Source organism: Etheostoma cragini, chromosome 4, assembly GCF_013103735.1.
Source record: "Etheostoma cragini isolate CJK2018 chromosome 4, CSU_Ecrag_1.0, whole genome shotgun sequence".
Classification (NCBI taxonomy): domain Eukaryota; kingdom Metazoa; phylum Chordata; class Actinopteri; order Perciformes; family Percidae; genus Etheostoma; species Etheostoma cragini.
In genome coordinates this window covers 1,779,477-1,796,678 of record NC_048410.1, presented here as the reverse complement: position 1 = coordinate 1,796,678, position 17,202 = coordinate 1,779,477, and the positions used below count along the sequence as shown (strand labels likewise).

The 17,202-nt window shown below is 41.8% G+C and overlaps 3 protein-coding genes and 1 long non-coding RNA gene across 5 annotated transcripts in view; 2 read left to right on the top strand and 2 right to left on the bottom strand.

The window, feature by feature from the left end:
• LOC117943654 (rano class II histocompatibility antigen, B alpha chain-like) lies at positions 1 to 3,118 on the top strand. Its single transcript, XM_034869924.1, has 4 exons — positions 1 to 107; positions 767 to 1,024; positions 1,283 to 1,564; positions 2,639 to 3,118. Exons 1-4 carry the CDS (start codon positions 47 to 49, stop codon positions 2,755 to 2,757), a joined length of 720 nt encoding a protein of 239 aa, XP_034725815.1. The 5' UTR covers positions 1 to 46; the 3' UTR covers positions 2,758 to 3,118.
• Positions 3,119 to 3,742: 624 nt separating this feature from the next.
• The window catches only part of LOC117943660, a 15,773-nt gene continuing 2,313 nt past the window's right edge, over positions 3,743 to 17,202 (bottom strand). The window contains exon 3 of the long non-coding RNA XR_004656404.1: positions 3,743 to 3,755. This is a non-coding gene — a long non-coding RNA (uncharacterized LOC117943660). The remainder of the gene's footprint in view (positions 3,756 to 17,202) is intronic.
• ccndbp1 (cyclin D-type binding-protein 1) overlaps positions 4,999 to 17,202 on the top strand; it is a 24,554-nt gene continuing 12,350 nt past the window's right edge. The window contains exons 1-11 of one of the 2 annotated variants that reach the window (XM_034869916.1): positions 4,999 to 5,179; positions 6,311 to 6,370; positions 6,593 to 6,672; positions 7,245 to 7,326; positions 7,806 to 7,902; positions 8,239 to 8,312; positions 9,059 to 9,135; positions 9,420 to 9,670; positions 10,073 to 10,133; positions 10,290 to 10,336; positions 11,070 to 11,178. In XM_034869916.1, the coding sequence (XP_034725807.1) occupies positions 5,092 to 5,179; positions 6,311 to 6,370; positions 6,593 to 6,672; positions 7,245 to 7,326; positions 7,806 to 7,902; positions 8,239 to 8,312; positions 9,059 to 9,135; positions 9,420 to 9,670; positions 10,073 to 10,133; positions 10,290 to 10,336; positions 11,070 to 11,178 (1,026 nt within the window). In that variant the 5' untranslated portion in view covers positions 4,999 to 5,091. Of the gene's footprint in view, positions 5,180 to 6,310; positions 6,371 to 6,592; positions 6,673 to 7,244; positions 7,327 to 7,805; positions 7,903 to 8,238; positions 8,313 to 9,058; positions 9,136 to 9,419; positions 9,671 to 10,072; positions 10,134 to 10,289; positions 10,337 to 11,069; positions 11,239 to 17,202 lie in introns of those variants that run through there. The other variant, XM_034869915.1, reaches the window with a different exon arrangement.
• On the bottom strand, positions 13,630 to 15,775 carry LOC117943647 (tripartite motif-containing protein 35-like). Its single transcript, XM_034869910.1, has one exon. It carries the CDS (start codon positions 15,475 to 15,477, stop codon positions 13,888 to 13,890), a length of 1,590 nt encoding a protein of 529 aa, XP_034725801.1. The 5' UTR covers positions 15,478 to 15,775; the 3' UTR covers positions 13,630 to 13,887.

Below are 17,202 nucleotides of genomic sequence, written 5' to 3'. Positions count from 1 at the left end.
TCAGCCGTTTTCTCCTCTGAACCCAGTCAGCAGGTCTGGATCTGAGATGAGTCTGACTGCGATCACACTGATCGTGTTCACTGGAGCTATTTCTGCTCCCGCAGCAAGTAAGACACGAACTGCAGCTTTTGGCTTTTTTGTGTGTAATTCAACAAGTGTAAAGTGAAAGTATAACATTAGAATCATGTATTAAGGGTTAGGCTGACATTTTTGGGGGTGGCAAGATGAGATCTTTTGAGAAATGTCTCACCCAAATTATATTTCTGTCAGCCATCCCTTTAGATTTATTGTAAAAGTTAAATAATTGGCTGTGTGTGTGTGTGTGTGTGTGCCATGGATCTTAAAGATGCATGTAGCCTATTGCAACATGCTTGCATTGTTTTTGTGACCTCTAAAGGGACTCAGATGAAACAACCTAAGAGGTTTAAAGCAACAAATTGGGATAAACCTCTCACAAATTGCAGACATATTCATCTGACTTAAGGGAACTTTGCATTTAACTATACGAATGTGGTATTTTGTGTTAGCCTGGTCCCAATAGACTGGTACATTGGAGTCTGGTCCCTCTCCACTGACAAGACAGTGATAACTTCCTTAAAGCCGGGTACTCTGTTAAAGTTTAGAACTACTGGATCTGCCCAGAGCCGCCCTGGGTCCAAAGATCGTTACATATCATGCAACGTTATTGATTTAAATATCAGTACCCAGATCGATGTATAAACTAAGTGAAAATCAACTCATCTTTAAACTGCCTCCATCTTTTTAGAATCCATCCATGACTTCCACTACATCTACGGGTGCTATGAACACGGCGAGGTACGGGTGGACGTCGTCGTTGACGATGACGTGGCCGCGTATGCTGACTTCACCAAGGATGAAGTGGTGATTGCCATACCTCACCTGCCCCAGTCTGTTCCAGATTTAAAGAAAAGGGCTTATTCGTTAGCCAAAGCTAGCATTGCTCACTGTCACAGTGTTTTGGGTAAAGCGAGGAAAGCGGATCCTGGTGTTCCCATTCGCCAAGGTATTGAGTTCTTTTGTGTATAATATATTGAAATTATTTAATTGATATTCAATTTTAAATTACTGTGATAATGTCGGGAAGCCCACCCGGAAAAAGTATCCTCAGGCCCTTTGTAATCCACCATACAGGAGAAAAGACTGCAGCCGAACTCTAGCACATCACCATAGTGAGAAGGGAAGGCACCACCTTGTGGTGTTACTGAGCATTGCAGTTATAATTCATGTCTGTTACAACTTCCTTCTGTTTCTCCACGGCCAGACGCTCCGGACATCTCCATGTACACCCGGTACGAGGGGGAGGACGGCGTGGTGAACACCCTCTTCTGTTTGGCCAATCACTTCTACCCCCCCTCCGTCAACTTCACATGGACAAAGAATGGGGTGGAGGTCACGGAAGGGGTTTCCGACCTGCGGTACCGCCACAACAGCGACGGGACGTTCCACAGAATTTCATCACTGAGTTTTACGCCCCGGGAGGGGGACGTTCACTCCTGTCGGGTGGAGCATCGGGCCTTACACCGGCCCCTCGCCAGGACCTGGGGTCAGAGAGTCTTTCTGTTCTTGAGATCCCGGTTATTACTGTTAACTGCTATTATTAAAGGGGCATGCTGTCAAACTTCTGACTCAAAATGTCTCTCTTTGAGACATGTTTAGGTTCAAGTAGAATTGCTTTGGGGGGGTGTTTGCTGATAGGAACGTCTCAGGGATGCTGTGATCTAACCCCCGCCCGAGCCAGACCCACATCCAGATGTTGGCTCTGGGAACTCACCCATGGGTGGGCTCCATCCGAGGTGCGGGATAAACGGATGTCTTTCAGATTCCCTCTGCACACAATAGGACAGCTCCGACCAACCAGAGCCACGCTATGAGAGACAAAACTCTGAACACATCCTCCTTTTCTAACCCTCCTGTTGTCCTCGGGTCAAATTTGACTCCTTTAAAAAATGTCTATATCTGAGGTATGGGTTTCTTTTTAACCAAATTACCACAAATAAATAATTGGATTCCTCTGGATTTCTCTGTACAAATACAATTGATCAATTTTAATTCCAGACTAAAAAAGTAGACACTAGTCAGTACTAAAAAGTACTGACTAGTGGTATTAAGGTGGTGTTAGTGAAACTAAAAAAAAGTCTGAAAAGGGGACCAAAATGTCAAATCTTTGTCCCTTTTTGACCCGGGAGGACAACACATTGGTTAATAAGGACTTCACTGGTTAAGACTGTTCAGCACCACCACCAGCAACAGCACCACCACCACCACCACCAGCAGCAGCAGCGGCAGCCATCTTCTTTCTTTTTAAGTAGCAGGGAATGTCCCAACTCTGCTGTTACAACGTTAATCCCGTCCACCGACTCTATCCGCGATGTGATTGGCCGGATTAGAGTTTGGTTTCTCCAGCTCGGAAGCCAAGCTGCCTAGCTGCAAATTACATTAGCTGCCGCCACGGCACAGCTACATTTCTAGAGGGAAGCACTTGCCTGGGTTGCGCTTTGGACAAAAAGCTTGTGCCAGCTTGTAACACTAACATATTTTATATAAAATGTATTTTGCCTGCTGCATGTTTGAACTCTTACATTTTCTTCTTTACAAATGTTTTTCCCTCCATCCACAGAGCTGACGGAGAGGCGGAGCAGAGTGAGTCCTGCAGCTGCCTTCTTCGGAGGGAGTCTAGTCTTGTGCCTGATGGGAGTCGCCGCCGGAGTCTTCTTCTTCATCAAGAAGCCAAATTAGTGCCCTCACTTTTGGGGGATTTTAACGTTTGCAGCTAAACCAGCATTCAGCCAAGCACGTGCATGTTGTAGTGAATGCTTGACCCTTTATTTGTCTGCATAATGGAACAACTAGATGCCACGTTTGGACAGACTGAGCTGTGTGATTGGACTAGCCTTCCACGTGGTATACGGGATTGTCCCGCAGAGTCCACTTTAAAGACCTCATCTCAAACATCGGCTTGAGACAAACCACAAACTGTGACCACTTTTATTTCGACGTTCTGCATAAAATGTCTTTTTATTTGATTTGATTAACTCTTGTGTTGTCTTCCCGCCAAAATAAATAAATAAAAATCAACGCTTTTTATCGATGTTTTTAACTTTTTATTACGTTTTTATCCCTTTTTCAACACTTTTGACACTTTTTTCCCAATGTTTGTCACAGTTTTTTTTTACATTTTCAACACTACGTAACACTAACTTATTAACTTTCGTTTTACAGTTAATTTATGGTCAATAAACCTCATTATGGAAACTTATACTTAATGTTTGAAGCAGAAATTAGGAATTATTTAGACTAAAATGAAAGGAATGGATGTTGATGATAATCACAGACTGGAATATCTCAACTTTTACACAATACTATTTCAAAAGCACTTCAATTTGTATTTTTAAATGCTATAAAATTGAATAAGACGCCCCAAAATTAATGAAAGTAGAGATTTGTATTTGCCAAAGAGCGTTGTGTGGAATCAATCATGTTATTTTGGGGAATTAAAAAGAACATTGAAATAGGAAACCGGGTCAATTTTACCCAAGAACAATATGGGTGTTAAACAAGAAAATCAGTTCATCACATCTGCTTGTTTTTGGAGAGTGGGAGGTGGACTCCACACAGAGAACAATCTCCTATGGTGGCCCTGAAGTTCAAACCACACCAAATTATAAATCTCAACAGCAACAAGGAAAACGCAACAGTGAATCATAAAAGAAAAATGCAACAGCAAAAGGAAAACACTTCAACAACTCATACAGAAAAACGCAAAATACAAAAACGGCAAACATGATTTGCACTCCTGGGCCACCGTACTGTTCTGAGGACGCCAACCAACACGTAAAGAACAACACTTTGAATAGATGAAGAAGTCCACTCACCTCTTGCAGCTCTCTGAGCTCCGTCTGGTTCACACATCACAGTAAGCTAGAAACATACATAAGATGGAGTAAAACTAAACTTTTTAGAAGGAACGATGAAGTCATAGATGAAGAAGAAGGATCTTAGAGAATAAAATGGCAGGCAGAGCAAAACTATCCTAATATGTTTGGATATTATATTTTTTGGGGCGATTTTGGCGGCCTAACAGTTTCAGAGTGCAATTTGCTTATACACTACGGTCGTATTTAAGAATCTGGAATTCAGTTTTCAAATTAATTAACTAGATGTTTTTGATTTTTGCCCAAACCAAAAAAATAAAGATCCGTCATTATAGCCTAAAAAATGTGTTATTCCAGATATATAACAGACAGAAAAACAGATCTTAATACTTTAAGGACCAGGAAATAGCCTAAGAATTATCACAAACCACCATTTTATTTAACCCTCGTGTTGTCTTCCCATCACAATTTAAAATCAACACTTTTGGTGATGTTTTTTATAGATGTTTTTAACTTTTTCTTACGTTTTTGTTCCTTTTTTCAACCCTTTTGACACTTTTTTTCAATGTTTGTCCCTTTTTTTGACGTTTTCAACACAACGTAACAATAACATATTAACTTTAGTTTATAGTTTTTTTTTTGAATATATGGTCAATAAACCTCATTTATAGGAAATTGTACCTAATGTTTGAGTTAGAAAAGCAGAAATTAGGAATTATTGAGACTAAAATTAAAGGAATGGATGTTGATGATAATCACAGACTGGAATATGTCAACTTTTACTCAATACTATTTGGAAATCACTTCAATTTGCTTTCCAAAATGCTGGAAAATTGAACAAGACGCCCCAAAATTAATGAAAGTAGAGATTTGTATTTGCCAAAGAGCGTTGGGTGGAATCAATCATGTTATTTGGGGTAATTACAATTGGGTTGTTAAAAAGAACATCGATATAGGTAAACGGGTAAATTTGACCCAAAGACAACATGAGGGTTAACTTATTTTTTAAGTTTTTTGTTTTTAAGTTGGTCTCTGCTTGCATTTCTCTGATATCACCACAAGGTGTCACTAAAAACGCTTTAAAATCCGACTGCGGTGTCGGTGCTTCCTTAATATTTGTCCCCGGCTCAACATCCGGCTCTCTGTCGTTCCACAACACGCATGCATCAAGCTGCTCAAAAATACAACCCTCGGTGACATGAGTGCTGATAATTGCGGTGGAAACGTGTCTGTGCCTTTACGAAATCTACTGAACTCCATCCAGTGCATTAGAGACCGAGTCAGAGGTAAATATGACGCATTAGACATGACGCAACACAAACAGATAACGTCAGGGTGTAACGTAGCTAACGTTAGGTTGATACGCATGCTAGCGTACGTCAAAATAAATGTGCTAACCGCAGTTTTACGTTAACTTACGTTACATTTAAATGGGTGTTGTTGTAACGTACAATGGGCCCGGGTTTCTTCGCTTTTAATTTTTTAATTTTGTTTTGTCCATTAACGAGTTTTACAGTGCGGTGTTACCTTCCGGTTTGTTTGCTAAACAGTTAGCAAGTTGTCAAATTTACTTCTAAAGTCTCTGAAGCAGCTATAGCTAAACGTTGCTGAGGCAACAGCCAGGTTTAAATGTTACGTTTTTTTTATAAATGTGCATGTGCGGATATATAATAGAATATAATTGTATAGAAGGCCTTTATTGTCTTTATACACATGTACAATACCTGTACAACGAGATGGAAGCAACCCCTTTCCAGTGTCAACAATACACGTGAGAGCAATATAACATGGGATAAATGATGATTTAAAATAATAATAATTTTACATAGAAAATATGTGTACATGTAGATACTTTTAAATTCAAACTTATAGCTCTGTAAATAGTAGTTAACTGTTTGTTTACCTTGTTTTTGTCCGTAGCCATTGTCTATTTCTTGTGTATTTTGAGAGCAAGAAAAGCAAAATGTATTCACGCTTATTCTGAAATCTCTTAAGAGACGTGTGGCTTTAAACTCGTATTCTTTGTTTTCATATGTAGTTATCTTTCAGTGACTCAATTGGGATCTTGTATACAGTCTATGGTAGAAACAAACACCTCGGTATAATGAAAAACAGTTCATTACCGTGAAGTTTAACCAACACCTCTCTAAAGCAGCTTTGTCATCAAACTGACAGCGAATACATTTTGAGCGTGAGAAGTCATTTTAGAAGTAAATGTGTTATTTCTTCATACATTTTAGATTTTAAAGTAAATCACAAAACCATGTTGTACATGGCGCTATATAAATACAATTTTTACTATTATTAAATAAGAGGGTTTGGTACATGTTTTTACTTTTATTTGGGCGTTTGAGCATGGTATTTTCTTTCTGGAAGAGGGAAGATGTGCCTAACCGAACGCTCATTTCCCCCCACAGATGGAGAGTCCAATGAGTCGGATGGAGCGTTCAACCTCTCCAACTTTTGGGACACCTTGAGTTGAGTATATGTTCCTATGACCATCATCCTCCTCCTGCTCCTTTTTGCACATTCTAGTAATGCCCCACGATTAGCAACATTAACCATCTTGCTACCCTGGATGTCTTGTTCTGCTACCGGCTCTCACATGTAGTTTTTTATATTTATATCACGTACCACCCTATCATCATCATCTTGTGCCTCGTAATGTGATGTAACTGTCTGTCCCTTCTGTTTCTCAGACCAGGCAGTGAAGGCAGTGTCCCAGGAAGCCACCAAACTCAGCGTGGCCTTCTCCCAACCCCCGCTGCCATCTCAGCAGGTCAGATTATTATTATCGGGATCATAGTGTTTGCTTTGCTGAGCTTATGGCATTTTTCCACTGCATGCTACCTCCTCGCCTCGAATCTACTCGCCTTTTTTGGTTTTCCATTACAAAAACAAAATGTCCCTGGTACCTGTTAACAGGTACTCTTTTTTTTTTTTTTTTATATCACCTCCGTCAAGGTTCCAAGCGAGCTGAGTCGATACCAGAACATAAGGTGAAAACCTGCAGACTAATGATTGGTCGGATAGAATCGTCACACATTTTTGATTGTGACTTTAGTACATCTAGAAACGCTGGTTACATTTTTTTCCCTAGGAAAATTGTGGTTGTTGCAACAATGCAAAATAGGAAAATTATCAGAAAGGTACAAATCCCAAATATACACAGTGTCAAAAAATATAAACTGTGAAGTAAACCTAAACGGTAAGGCTGATAGATATGTATAAGTTGTTAAAGCAATCATTGTTCTATTTCCCAAGCCCTTGGATTGTTACACAATCTTTCTATTGTAATTCCCAACATATATTCTTCTTCTTCTGTCTCTTTTTCCTCCTTCCTCTCTGCAGGATGGAGAGAAGTTAGCAGAGTCCACCCTGAAGAGTGTCCTCACTCTGTCCACAGTGTATTACTGGCTACCTAAGAGCCAAGGTAAGGCCACCAGTCAAGGAAACAGCTAGTTGGTTGTGCTTTAGTCAAGTAGTCAGTTTAGAAGAACAGGGGCCTCATTCACCAAATGTTAAGAACAAATGCATGTAGCTGATTTTTTGGCTTTACATTCTGCAGCCATATCCCATCTTTGAAAGCCATCTTCCATCCAGTCTGATTTGACTCAGTGAAACAGGGTTTGATTGTTCAGTATTAATAACAGTCAAAGAATACGAAAGCTGTTTCTTTCTGTTCATACCAGTAAGCATTTCCTAATCACAGGACGGTAAAACTCAGTGAAACTCAGGCTACACTTGATACTGTGTGATCGAGAGCATGCTGCCCAAAAGCTTCTTATGTCTGCTCTATGGGATTTAGTAGAAATACAGTAGACATAAAGGTGGATGCAATGCTTTATCAGCGTCTTTACTTCAAGCTTGTTACTTCTGCCCCCCCCCCCCCCCCCCCCCCCCCCGTCTCAGGCGTCAGTCTGCGGCGACACGTCAGAGACGCCACCGTCGAGGTTCTGGAGGGAGTCGCACAGCTGGTGGAGGTCATACTGAGCTCACCGCTACAGAGGTACGAGCGAACACACACACACACACACACACACACACACACACACACACACACACACACACAGAGTTGTCGGTGTTGTCATAACACCTCACATTCCAGTTATTAGTCAGTGTTTTCCCTCGGTTGGTGGCAGACGTAGGTTGCACAATTCATAGAGATCTGTAAAAATATAGAGATACTTATTGGTTGATCAGTGTCAAAAAAGCCACATTAATTCTACTTTTAACATAGATCTGAATTTTAAATTACAGATGTAAATAATAAAACGGGGAAAGGAAATAAACTGACATGTTTTCCAGGAGTATTGTATTTGTGTTTCCCTCTGCTCCCCTGCAGTCTGTCCCAGGATCAGCTGACATCAACCGGAGGTGTGTGGTCAGCCTGCGACCGGTTTGCCCAGTTGCCACGAGGTCAGTAGACCTTGATAAGTGGATTTGTTACTGTACAATGAAATGCTGTCACTCTCTGTCCCTATATGGTATTTGACAATGATAGACAGTAAATATTAGAAGGTGTAGACACAGCAGGTTGTGACAGCAGTGGTATCACTGGAACGTGTACCAAAGGTCCCTCTACACATTTCTGTTTGTTTGTTTATCCAAAGTCCACTTTAGAGGTGTGTGAGTGTGTGTGTGTGTGTGTGTGTGTGTGTGTGTTTTGTGTGTGTGTTTATTAACATTTTTTAAGAGAACAAAAAGTTGATTGATCAATCTGAAAAATAATAGCAACACAACAGTTTAATTGGTTATTAAAACCAATTTCTAATGGCTACACACAAGAATGAATGCATTCAAATGTCAATGATGTGGATTTAGGAGCTGGTAGGACACGTTCTTGTTCCTACATCTGAATTTATTTCATCGATCTGGGATCAGTTATCTGCTCTTTTAGATTCTGTGTGACAGTTGAATTAGATGTGGAAAGCTTTGTACTTCCTCACGGTGTCTAAATCAGCAGTTATTTCAAAGAGGAGTTGATAAATACGGGGCTGTATCTCCTTTTAAGGAAGGATTATGAATATATATATTTTATAAAAAGGTGGGGTTAGTATATTTTGCGTTTTTACTTTAGATGTTCTTTTTTCTAGGAGTCTTAATTACAAGATTTTAATTATAATTTTACTGATGGAAAAAGCGTGTGTGTGTGTGTTCCACAGATAACAAGGCCGCAGTGTTGCTAGTTCTGTCCAATCAGGGTGGAGTTGTAAAAGACGCCATAGAGGAAATTGAACAGGTACACACACACACACACACACACACACACACACACACACACAGTTTCACCATCCTTATGCTTTAAGCGATATTGGAACAGATTGTTATCAGCTGTCATTAATGTGACCATACACACATGTTTAATACAGCTCTAAGTTATTAATAAGGATCCTTGTTAAGTCTTCACAAACACACTGACTATTGCACCCCCCCCCCCCCCCCCCCCCCCCCCCCCCCCCCCCCCCCCCCCCCCCCCCCCCCCCCCCCCCCCCCCCCCCTCCCCCCTCCCCTCCCCTCCCCCAGGCGTTATCCGAGGCCCAGGATCCGTTCATCGACGTCCTCGACGACGACCAGGAGCCTCGGAGCAACCAGGACACTTATTGGTCGGAGAATGACCGCCGCATCATCGGCCCGTGCCAGGGGCTGATGAAGGCGTCGGCGGCGTGCCTCAGGAAGCTGACGTCGGCCGTCAAAGCCAACGGTGACGTCACCACGTGTCAGCACCTGGCTCAGCTCGACGACCTGGCCGACATCACCAAGGAACTCAGTCCTGGGTAGGAGCACACGCACGCGCTCGCATCCATCTCTGATGTCGACTTGAAAATGTGTAATAGCCAAGTCTTTGTGCACCAAAGCTCCCCCACCCACCTTTTAACTGGAGACTTTAAGGCATGCAAAGATATATAGGCAAAGATTTTGTTATATTGTTATGTTTTAATATATTCTGTCTGCACAGCAGCAGTTTGAATGAGACTGCATGTTTCATACAGATTGGTCCTGCTGTTTGGGATTGTCGAATGCAGCTCGACTGCAACAATTAAAACAGTTATCCTGCCTTTTTCCCAGCTTTTTCTCAATAAACTGTTATAAAAATAAAAACTAGAAAGGAAATTTTTTAATAGAATATCATTTTGGATTAGTACAAATCTCTGCTTCTTGCTGTCTTTTCTTCTCAGTGTTGATGATCTAGCTCTCTGCCTCTACCCTCCCATGGACTACAGCGGAGTAGAGAATAACGTAGGACACACACACACACACACACACACACACACACACACACACACACACACACACACACACACACAGAGTAAAAACATAACCACCTTGGCTGAGGTTCAATCTTAAATCAAACATAAATTATTATTAATAAATTATAGTTTTTTCTCTCTACAGGTGTCTAAATTGGCAACGCTGTTGAAGAAAGTTCTGGAGATCATCAGGTAAGAATAATTGATTGATTAATTGATTGGGAATTGACAGGAAGTTGTGGGCGTTCCTAACTCTCATCATGTGTTGGATGCTGTGTATCACAAACCAGTTGCCTCACACACACACACACACTTGTTCTCTGTGTTCTTCAGTCAAACGGCCTTCCTTATGCATGCGCAGAACTCTGCGCTGCTACAATATGATTTACAAATCCATCTCTGGTCTGCTGCCTACTTATTTAACCACGTATAAAGTGTCTCGTAAACAGCGTTGCCATAGGCTACTCTCGCAGGTCTTCATGACTCTTTCCACCCCCTCAGTCCGTAGAGACTGTGGCCGTCTCCTGCTCCGTCCCCTCAACCTAACCAAACAAGCTACAGCAGGGACGGAAGCTGTCCTCCATCAACGAGACCTTGTTTCTCAGTGAAATAACCTGTGTAAATAAAGGTTGAATCATATACAAATACACAGAATAAAAGGTTGGAGGAAAATGTGGGAAGTGTAAGTTGTGTATTAGTTAATCCTATTAGATCAGATACCGAATATAAAAAGGTGTTTTTCACTTTGTTTCTTCTTTCACAGCTTTTCAGCCGTCTTGTTGTTGATGATAGGTAGCTTTTAACTAAGAAGTTTCTTTATTTTCTTTCCTTATCTTCTCCCCCCCCCCCCCCCCCCCCCCCCCCCCCCCCCCCCCCCCCCCCCCCCCCCCCCCCCCCCCCCCGCCGCTCCTTTCCACCCTTACAGGTCCAGCCACGTGTGTGGGGAATTCCAGCTGACCTGGGTTCAGTTCTTAGATGGAGCCGTCGATCACAACCTGCAAAAAGCCAAAGACCTAATTCAGCAGGACAGCTAGAGAGAGAGAGTGTGTGTGTGTGTGTACGTGTGTGTAACATATGATGTGTGTACAACATATAACAAATAAAAGGAAGGACTTGTGTACCAACATGAAGTCTTTGTCAGTAGTCTTGTCTATGTGTGTATATATATATATCTGTATTTACATATGTGTGTGTGTATATGTGTGTGTGTATATATATGATTTTGGGCATTTTAGGCCTTTATTAGACAAGATAGCTAAAGGCATGAGAGGGGGACAGATAGAGGGAATGACACGCAGAAAACTGTTGAATTTTTACATTCTCTCTCCTAAAATCAATCTCAAAACCCTAAAATAAAATGCATATACATTACATACACATCCATTTATTGATCCCCAGAGGGGAAATTCAGTTGTTGCCGCAGTTAAACCAAAATTAAGACATCCAAGTATAGAAAAGTAACAGAATTTAAAGTAGTACTCAAACTAAACGGAACTAGGAGAAACATACAAGTGTATATGTAGACTATATCGCTATGCAAACTACTACAAAGATTAAGGATGTAATTATGTATTTTTACATCATATTAAAATCCTCTGCTTTAATTTAAGGGAATTTAACAAGTCCTTCACTCCTGTGACTAATTTAGCAGATCTCACTCCTTGTGCGGCAGTTTGAACTAAATAAAGTTAGCACATGCTCAGTAGACCCTCCTCGGCAGGACTAGCAGCGCTGAAAGTACACACTACACGACACGTGTTCTACACTTGATTCTTTATTGTTAAACAGATTAAAGAAAAACATCCACAGCAGGTTATGGATTAAAAGGCTTAAAACATTCGTCATCGCTAGCGTGGGCTTAAAATGTCCATAAGGAAAACCATAGAGAATAGAAAGAAAACCCCTCACCTGCCTGGGACAATAACAAGCATCCACTATGAAAGACAAGTTACTCAAACTGCAAAACGTGTGTTCTCACGTCATGAGAAAATAACTGAAGCAGGGCTGGGTATCGTTAGATTTTTCTTTTTTTCGATGCCGGTTCTTGAACTTGTATTGACTGACCAATCTATACATTAATAATAAAAAAATAACAAAATCAGCTCCTTTCCACCTGTGTAAAACACACTGTAGTCACGCCTCTTAAAATACAACACACACGTGAGCCCGGCTGTCTGCGTGCAGAGAGATTCTCCTGCATGTCTTTATTACGTGTAAAGGTAGACAGCCAATCACAAGCATTGTAACATCTTGGTAGAAGCATGCTGGGTGTTTATTGGCTTACCGGTGCTGATGCTACTAACTCATTAGGTACTCAACTTTTGGAATTTGGTTGATACACGGTACTAGAGGAGGCAATTGGGTCTGAGCCTAAAACGAGACGTTTGGTACCCGGCCCTACTGAAACATTATGGACTCAAACCGGTGTACAGACTTTCCAAACCGATACTCAAAGCTCTCAACCAGAAGGTGAACTGTTGAAATGAACTTGCATGCTAATAATCCTCAATACAGTAACTAGTGGTGGATCAGCAGAGGCCCCCCGACACCATATCATCACGATACAATATTATTGCAATTTAAAACATATTGCATGATATATTCTGTGATATATTGCAATTTAAAACCTTTTACCCAACTTCTTATTTTTCCCAATTTCAAATAATATCCCCAAAAGAAAGCTTGGTCTGTTTTATCCCTAAAAGAAACATTTCTGTGAGTTCATCTCACTTCAGTTTATTGCTGCAAAATGGGACAAACTGACCAATATATCATTAAATAAAAATTCATATATAATAAAAGATCGATACTTGGCGTCTGTGTACGATACAGTATTGTTTTGCCACTGAAAATATCGCGATACTTTGCTGTATCGATTCCCCCCCCACCCCTAGAATGCAGTTGGCCCACAATGCCTTGTTGTCTTCCCGTCGACCTGCAGCTTTGTTTTCTAGATGTTTTTTAAAATTTTATTCCAATTTTGTCACTTTTTTGACCTTTTTAACTGTGTTTTAGTCAATTTTTAACCATTTTTTAAATCCCTTTTTCCAATTTCTTTTGTTTTTTTGTAAATTTTTCTGATTTTGTTGGTCACTTTTGCAGCATTTAATCATCTTATTTATTTATTTGATCAGGACAATGCCCATTAATGAACATTTCTGTAAATGCGCCAGTGTTAGCCAATTGGCTATTTTTCAACTGTAGTCCTACCTAGGATTTAAGAATTTCTTAAAAAAATAAAATAAAGAACGTTTTTGTTGATTTTTTCCCCCTGCGTTTTTCTACATTTCTCATTTTTTTCAACGTTGTTTTGTCATAGTTCGGATGTAGAAAGTTTTTGTACACGGGTCAATTTGACCCGAGGACAACCGGAGGGATAAACCTCAATGTGTCTCTGCTCCTTGTGTGTGACAGTGGAAAACCTCTTTTAAAAACAGAAAGAAAGAAAAGGACTGAACTCCTTAACGAGAGGAAAAACCGAGACAACTTTAGTCCCTGAATCGCCCGCATCACAACAAATCTCAACACTAAATAAAGACATAATGGTGAAAATTAAAAATTATTCTCATCCCAATCCGTCTTTTTCAACTCTCCTGACTGATCATACCATCACATCTTATGTACACGCAAATTAGCTGTGCATTGTGGGTATTTTACCCTGGACTATATAGTGAATGAGAACTTAAAGAACCACTACTACTAATACTTCTGTGATTTTGAACACAACTGTCCGTTTTTACTGCCTAATAATTACCATTATCAGAATAATAAGGCCGGCAATATTCCTCACAACTGTTGTAGCTGTAATTATCATCATCGCCATCATCATCATCATAATCCCGGTAGTGGTCATTAGGATTATCCCGGTAGTGGTCATCATAATCCTGGTAGTTGTCATCATAATCCCGGGAGTTGTCATCTTCAGAATCGTCGTAGTCGTCGTCCACCTCCTCATCTTCCTCGTCCTCACCCACCCGTGCTAGGATCTTCATAGGGAATCCATTGCTATTGCTGAAGTATGGAAACATCCTCTCATTGAAAGTGGGCCTGTAGGTGTGTATGTGGTTTCCAGTATCAAGATCGGAGAACGACAGCTGTCTTCTTCTACCGTCCAGTTTGACCCGGATCCTCTGGAGCTGCCTCACTCGCAGAACCATCGGTTGGGATCTCGGAAAGAAGGCTTTGTATTTGCCATTTGAGAATCCGATCCTCCACATCCCAGCCCACGTCCTCCCTTTCCTCCTCACAGACTCATTTGCCACGCCGAGAAACCACGATCTACTGTCTCCAACGTCGACGTCCCAGCTGTGAGTCCCGGAGTCGTAGCCCTCGGAGCCCAGGACGGGGTGAAAGGAGTCAAACCTCTCTTGGTTTTCAGGAAGCTTCTGTCTCGCTCCACGACTCATGCTGGTCAGATCTTCAGACAGGATGAGTTCTGGATGAGCGGTGTTTGGATCCAGAATCACAGGAGTGTAGGAGACCATGTCCTTCATCTTGTTCCAGATGTTGAAGCCCAGGTTGCCCAGGTGTTTGGCCTCGTCTATCAGAGCTCCTGAGAGCAGCTGTGGATCCTCCAACAGGGGGCGCTGCCGGACTCTGTCCACAGCAGCCCTGTAGTTCTGCATAAGTGAGACGTCTTCGGCTCTCAGCTCGTCCTCTGTGGCTCTGACTGTGTCTGAAAGAGCTGCTATCTCTCTGCTCAGAGCCTCCATCTTCTCCTTCATCCTCTGACTCTTCCGCTTCTCTTCCTTCCTCAGAGCAGAGATCCTGGCCTCCTCTTCCTCTTCTAGAAACTGGTGAAGCTTTTTAAACTGCTCCTTAATCTTTGTCTCTGTGCGTCCGGCCTGGTCCTTCATGTGGTCTGCTGTTTGATCACAGTCTCCTTTAACTTGTTCACAGAGCTTCAGTTTCTCCTTTAAGGGCTTCAGGGCTTCCCGGAGCTCCTCTCTGTGATCCTGTGCAGCCTCATCGATGGGTCTGAATCTGTGGTGGTTGTGTCTCCACGAATCTCTGCAGACGACACACACCGGCTGCTGATGGTCCAGGCAGAAGAGTTTGAGTTTCTCAGAGTGCAGACTGCAGAGGGTCCCTGAAGCTCCCTGATCTTCCTTCAGTAGGAAAGACTCACACAGGTTCTTTAATGCCAAGTTACAAGGTGGATCACTCCTCGAGGACCTCCTCTTGCACATTGGACACTCGCGGATCGGTTTCCCTCTCCACCATCTCTGCAGACAGTCTTTACAGAAGCTGTGGCTGCATGACAGGACAACAGGCTCTGTGAAGATATCATGGCAGACAGAGCAGGAGAGATCCTCCTCTGATATGGAAGCCATTAGGTTTGTAAAATGCTCACGCACACCAATCGCGCGGGAAGAAAATCCGCCGTGGTTCCTCTTCTACTTTTCCAGCGGCTTCTTAAAGTTACTTTTACTTACAGCTGTTTTTACTCAAACGTGCATTCAATCCGTATCCCCGTCCCCAGACCTGTTAATAGTCCAGGTTCTTCAGTATTGTGTCCTGTAGCTGTCCTCTTTCAGCAGAAATCGTAAGTTTAGTCCGACAGTGAAACTTATCGTCTGCAGCCTCCTCGTGCGTAAACAGTGTTGGTTTCCTGCATGAACGTCTGCGTTGGATGGCGAAGGCATGACCCGCCCTACTCTGCCTCTGATTGGCTAGTACTTGTTGCCTTCTGGTTCGATTGGTGAGGTTCGGGTATGAGCACTGCGATTGGTTAGGGTAAGTGTAAGGAATACCAGGTTAGGCCAATCAGAGGCAGAGTGGGGCGGGACATGCCTTAGCCACCCGTCTGTCTTTTTTCTTCTTCCTTCAAACATTGTTTTATTAACACACCAACGATTTCAATACAAAAAAGTACCGAGTACAGGGCTGAGAAGTCAAAACAGGCGGAACCACGTGGACTCTTGTTGTGGAAGTTTCTGTTCAGCGAGGGAGGAATTTAAGTGCCAGAAGAGACCTTGTTGAAACAAAATTAAGACAGGCTGCAAACTGGATTAAAGGTTTAGATATTCGGTGGAAGGCTTTAATTGTTTTCTGCAGTGAACAATCAAATGACGAGAACAGCTTTCACAATGAACAGAGTTACAAAGTGGCCACGGTTCTGGTAAATACAATCAGTAATACACTTCTTTATATGCAGTGCCCCCCCCCCCCAGAGGAAAACCAACCCTTGTTAGGAAAACAGTTTAATCTCAAACATAACAATCAGTGGACCTCAGGCAGACAGTTTGTTCTATTACGTATATCTGAATCTGTCCCTCGTGTGTCCAAGTGTCTTGACCAGTCATTCTATCTGAGCTGAAAAAGGACATCTTGTCTCTTGGATAGGCTCTGGTCTCGACCTGGGACCTGCTATGATAAACACCGCTTTAGACAACCGTTTCTGTCAGGCTCCACGTCATCTATCCTTGGTCGGAGAATGCAAAGCCATAACAAATCCAGTTGTCTCCTACAAAGGGATCACACTGAGGACAGATACCAACCAAATACTCTGAGAGGCATTGAAGATATTATTATGAATAATTAATACAAAAATCATTGGTTAAATGTAATTTTCCCATTACACTCTTTAGTGCAATAAAGCAGATGTAGGCAGTTATAAGTTTTGAGTAATGACCCAGAGCCCAGTGAAGAAAGCATTCTCATATCTCACTTATTATTTACTATTTACTCATCATTCTCATTCTCATATCTCACTTATTATTTACTATTTACTCATCATTCTCATTCTCATATCTCACTTATTATTTACTATTTACTCATCATTCTCATTCTAACATCTCACTTATTATTTACTATTTACTCATCCTTCTCATTCTCACATCTCACTTATTATTTACTATTTACTCATCATTCTCATATCTCACTTATTATTTACTATTTACTCATCATTCTCATTCTCATATCTCACTTAGTCACCTGCAGTCATTGTCGAAGTGTCCTTGGGCAAGACACTGAACCCTGAATTGCCCCCGGTGCTGCGCATCGGAGTGTGAATGTGTGTGAATGTTTATCTGATGAGCAGGTGGCACCTTGTACGG

Coding starts and splice junctions, on each gene's coding strand:
- LOC117943654 (XM_034869924.1), top strand. CDS start 47: ATGAGTCTGACTGCGATCACACTGATCGTGTTCACTGGAGCTATTTCT. Junction 1,025..1,282: donor TGGTGTTCCCATTCGCCAAG/GTATTGAGTTCT, acceptor CTCCACGGCCAG/ACGCTCCGGACATCTCCATG. Junction 1,565..2,638: donor GCCCCTCGCCAGGACCTGGG/GTCAGAGAGTCT, acceptor CTCCATCCACAG/AGCTGACGGAGAGGCGGAGC.
- LOC117943647 (XM_034869910.1), bottom strand. CDS start 15,477: ATGGCTTCCATATCAGAGGAGGATCTCTCCTGCTCTGTCTGCCATGAT.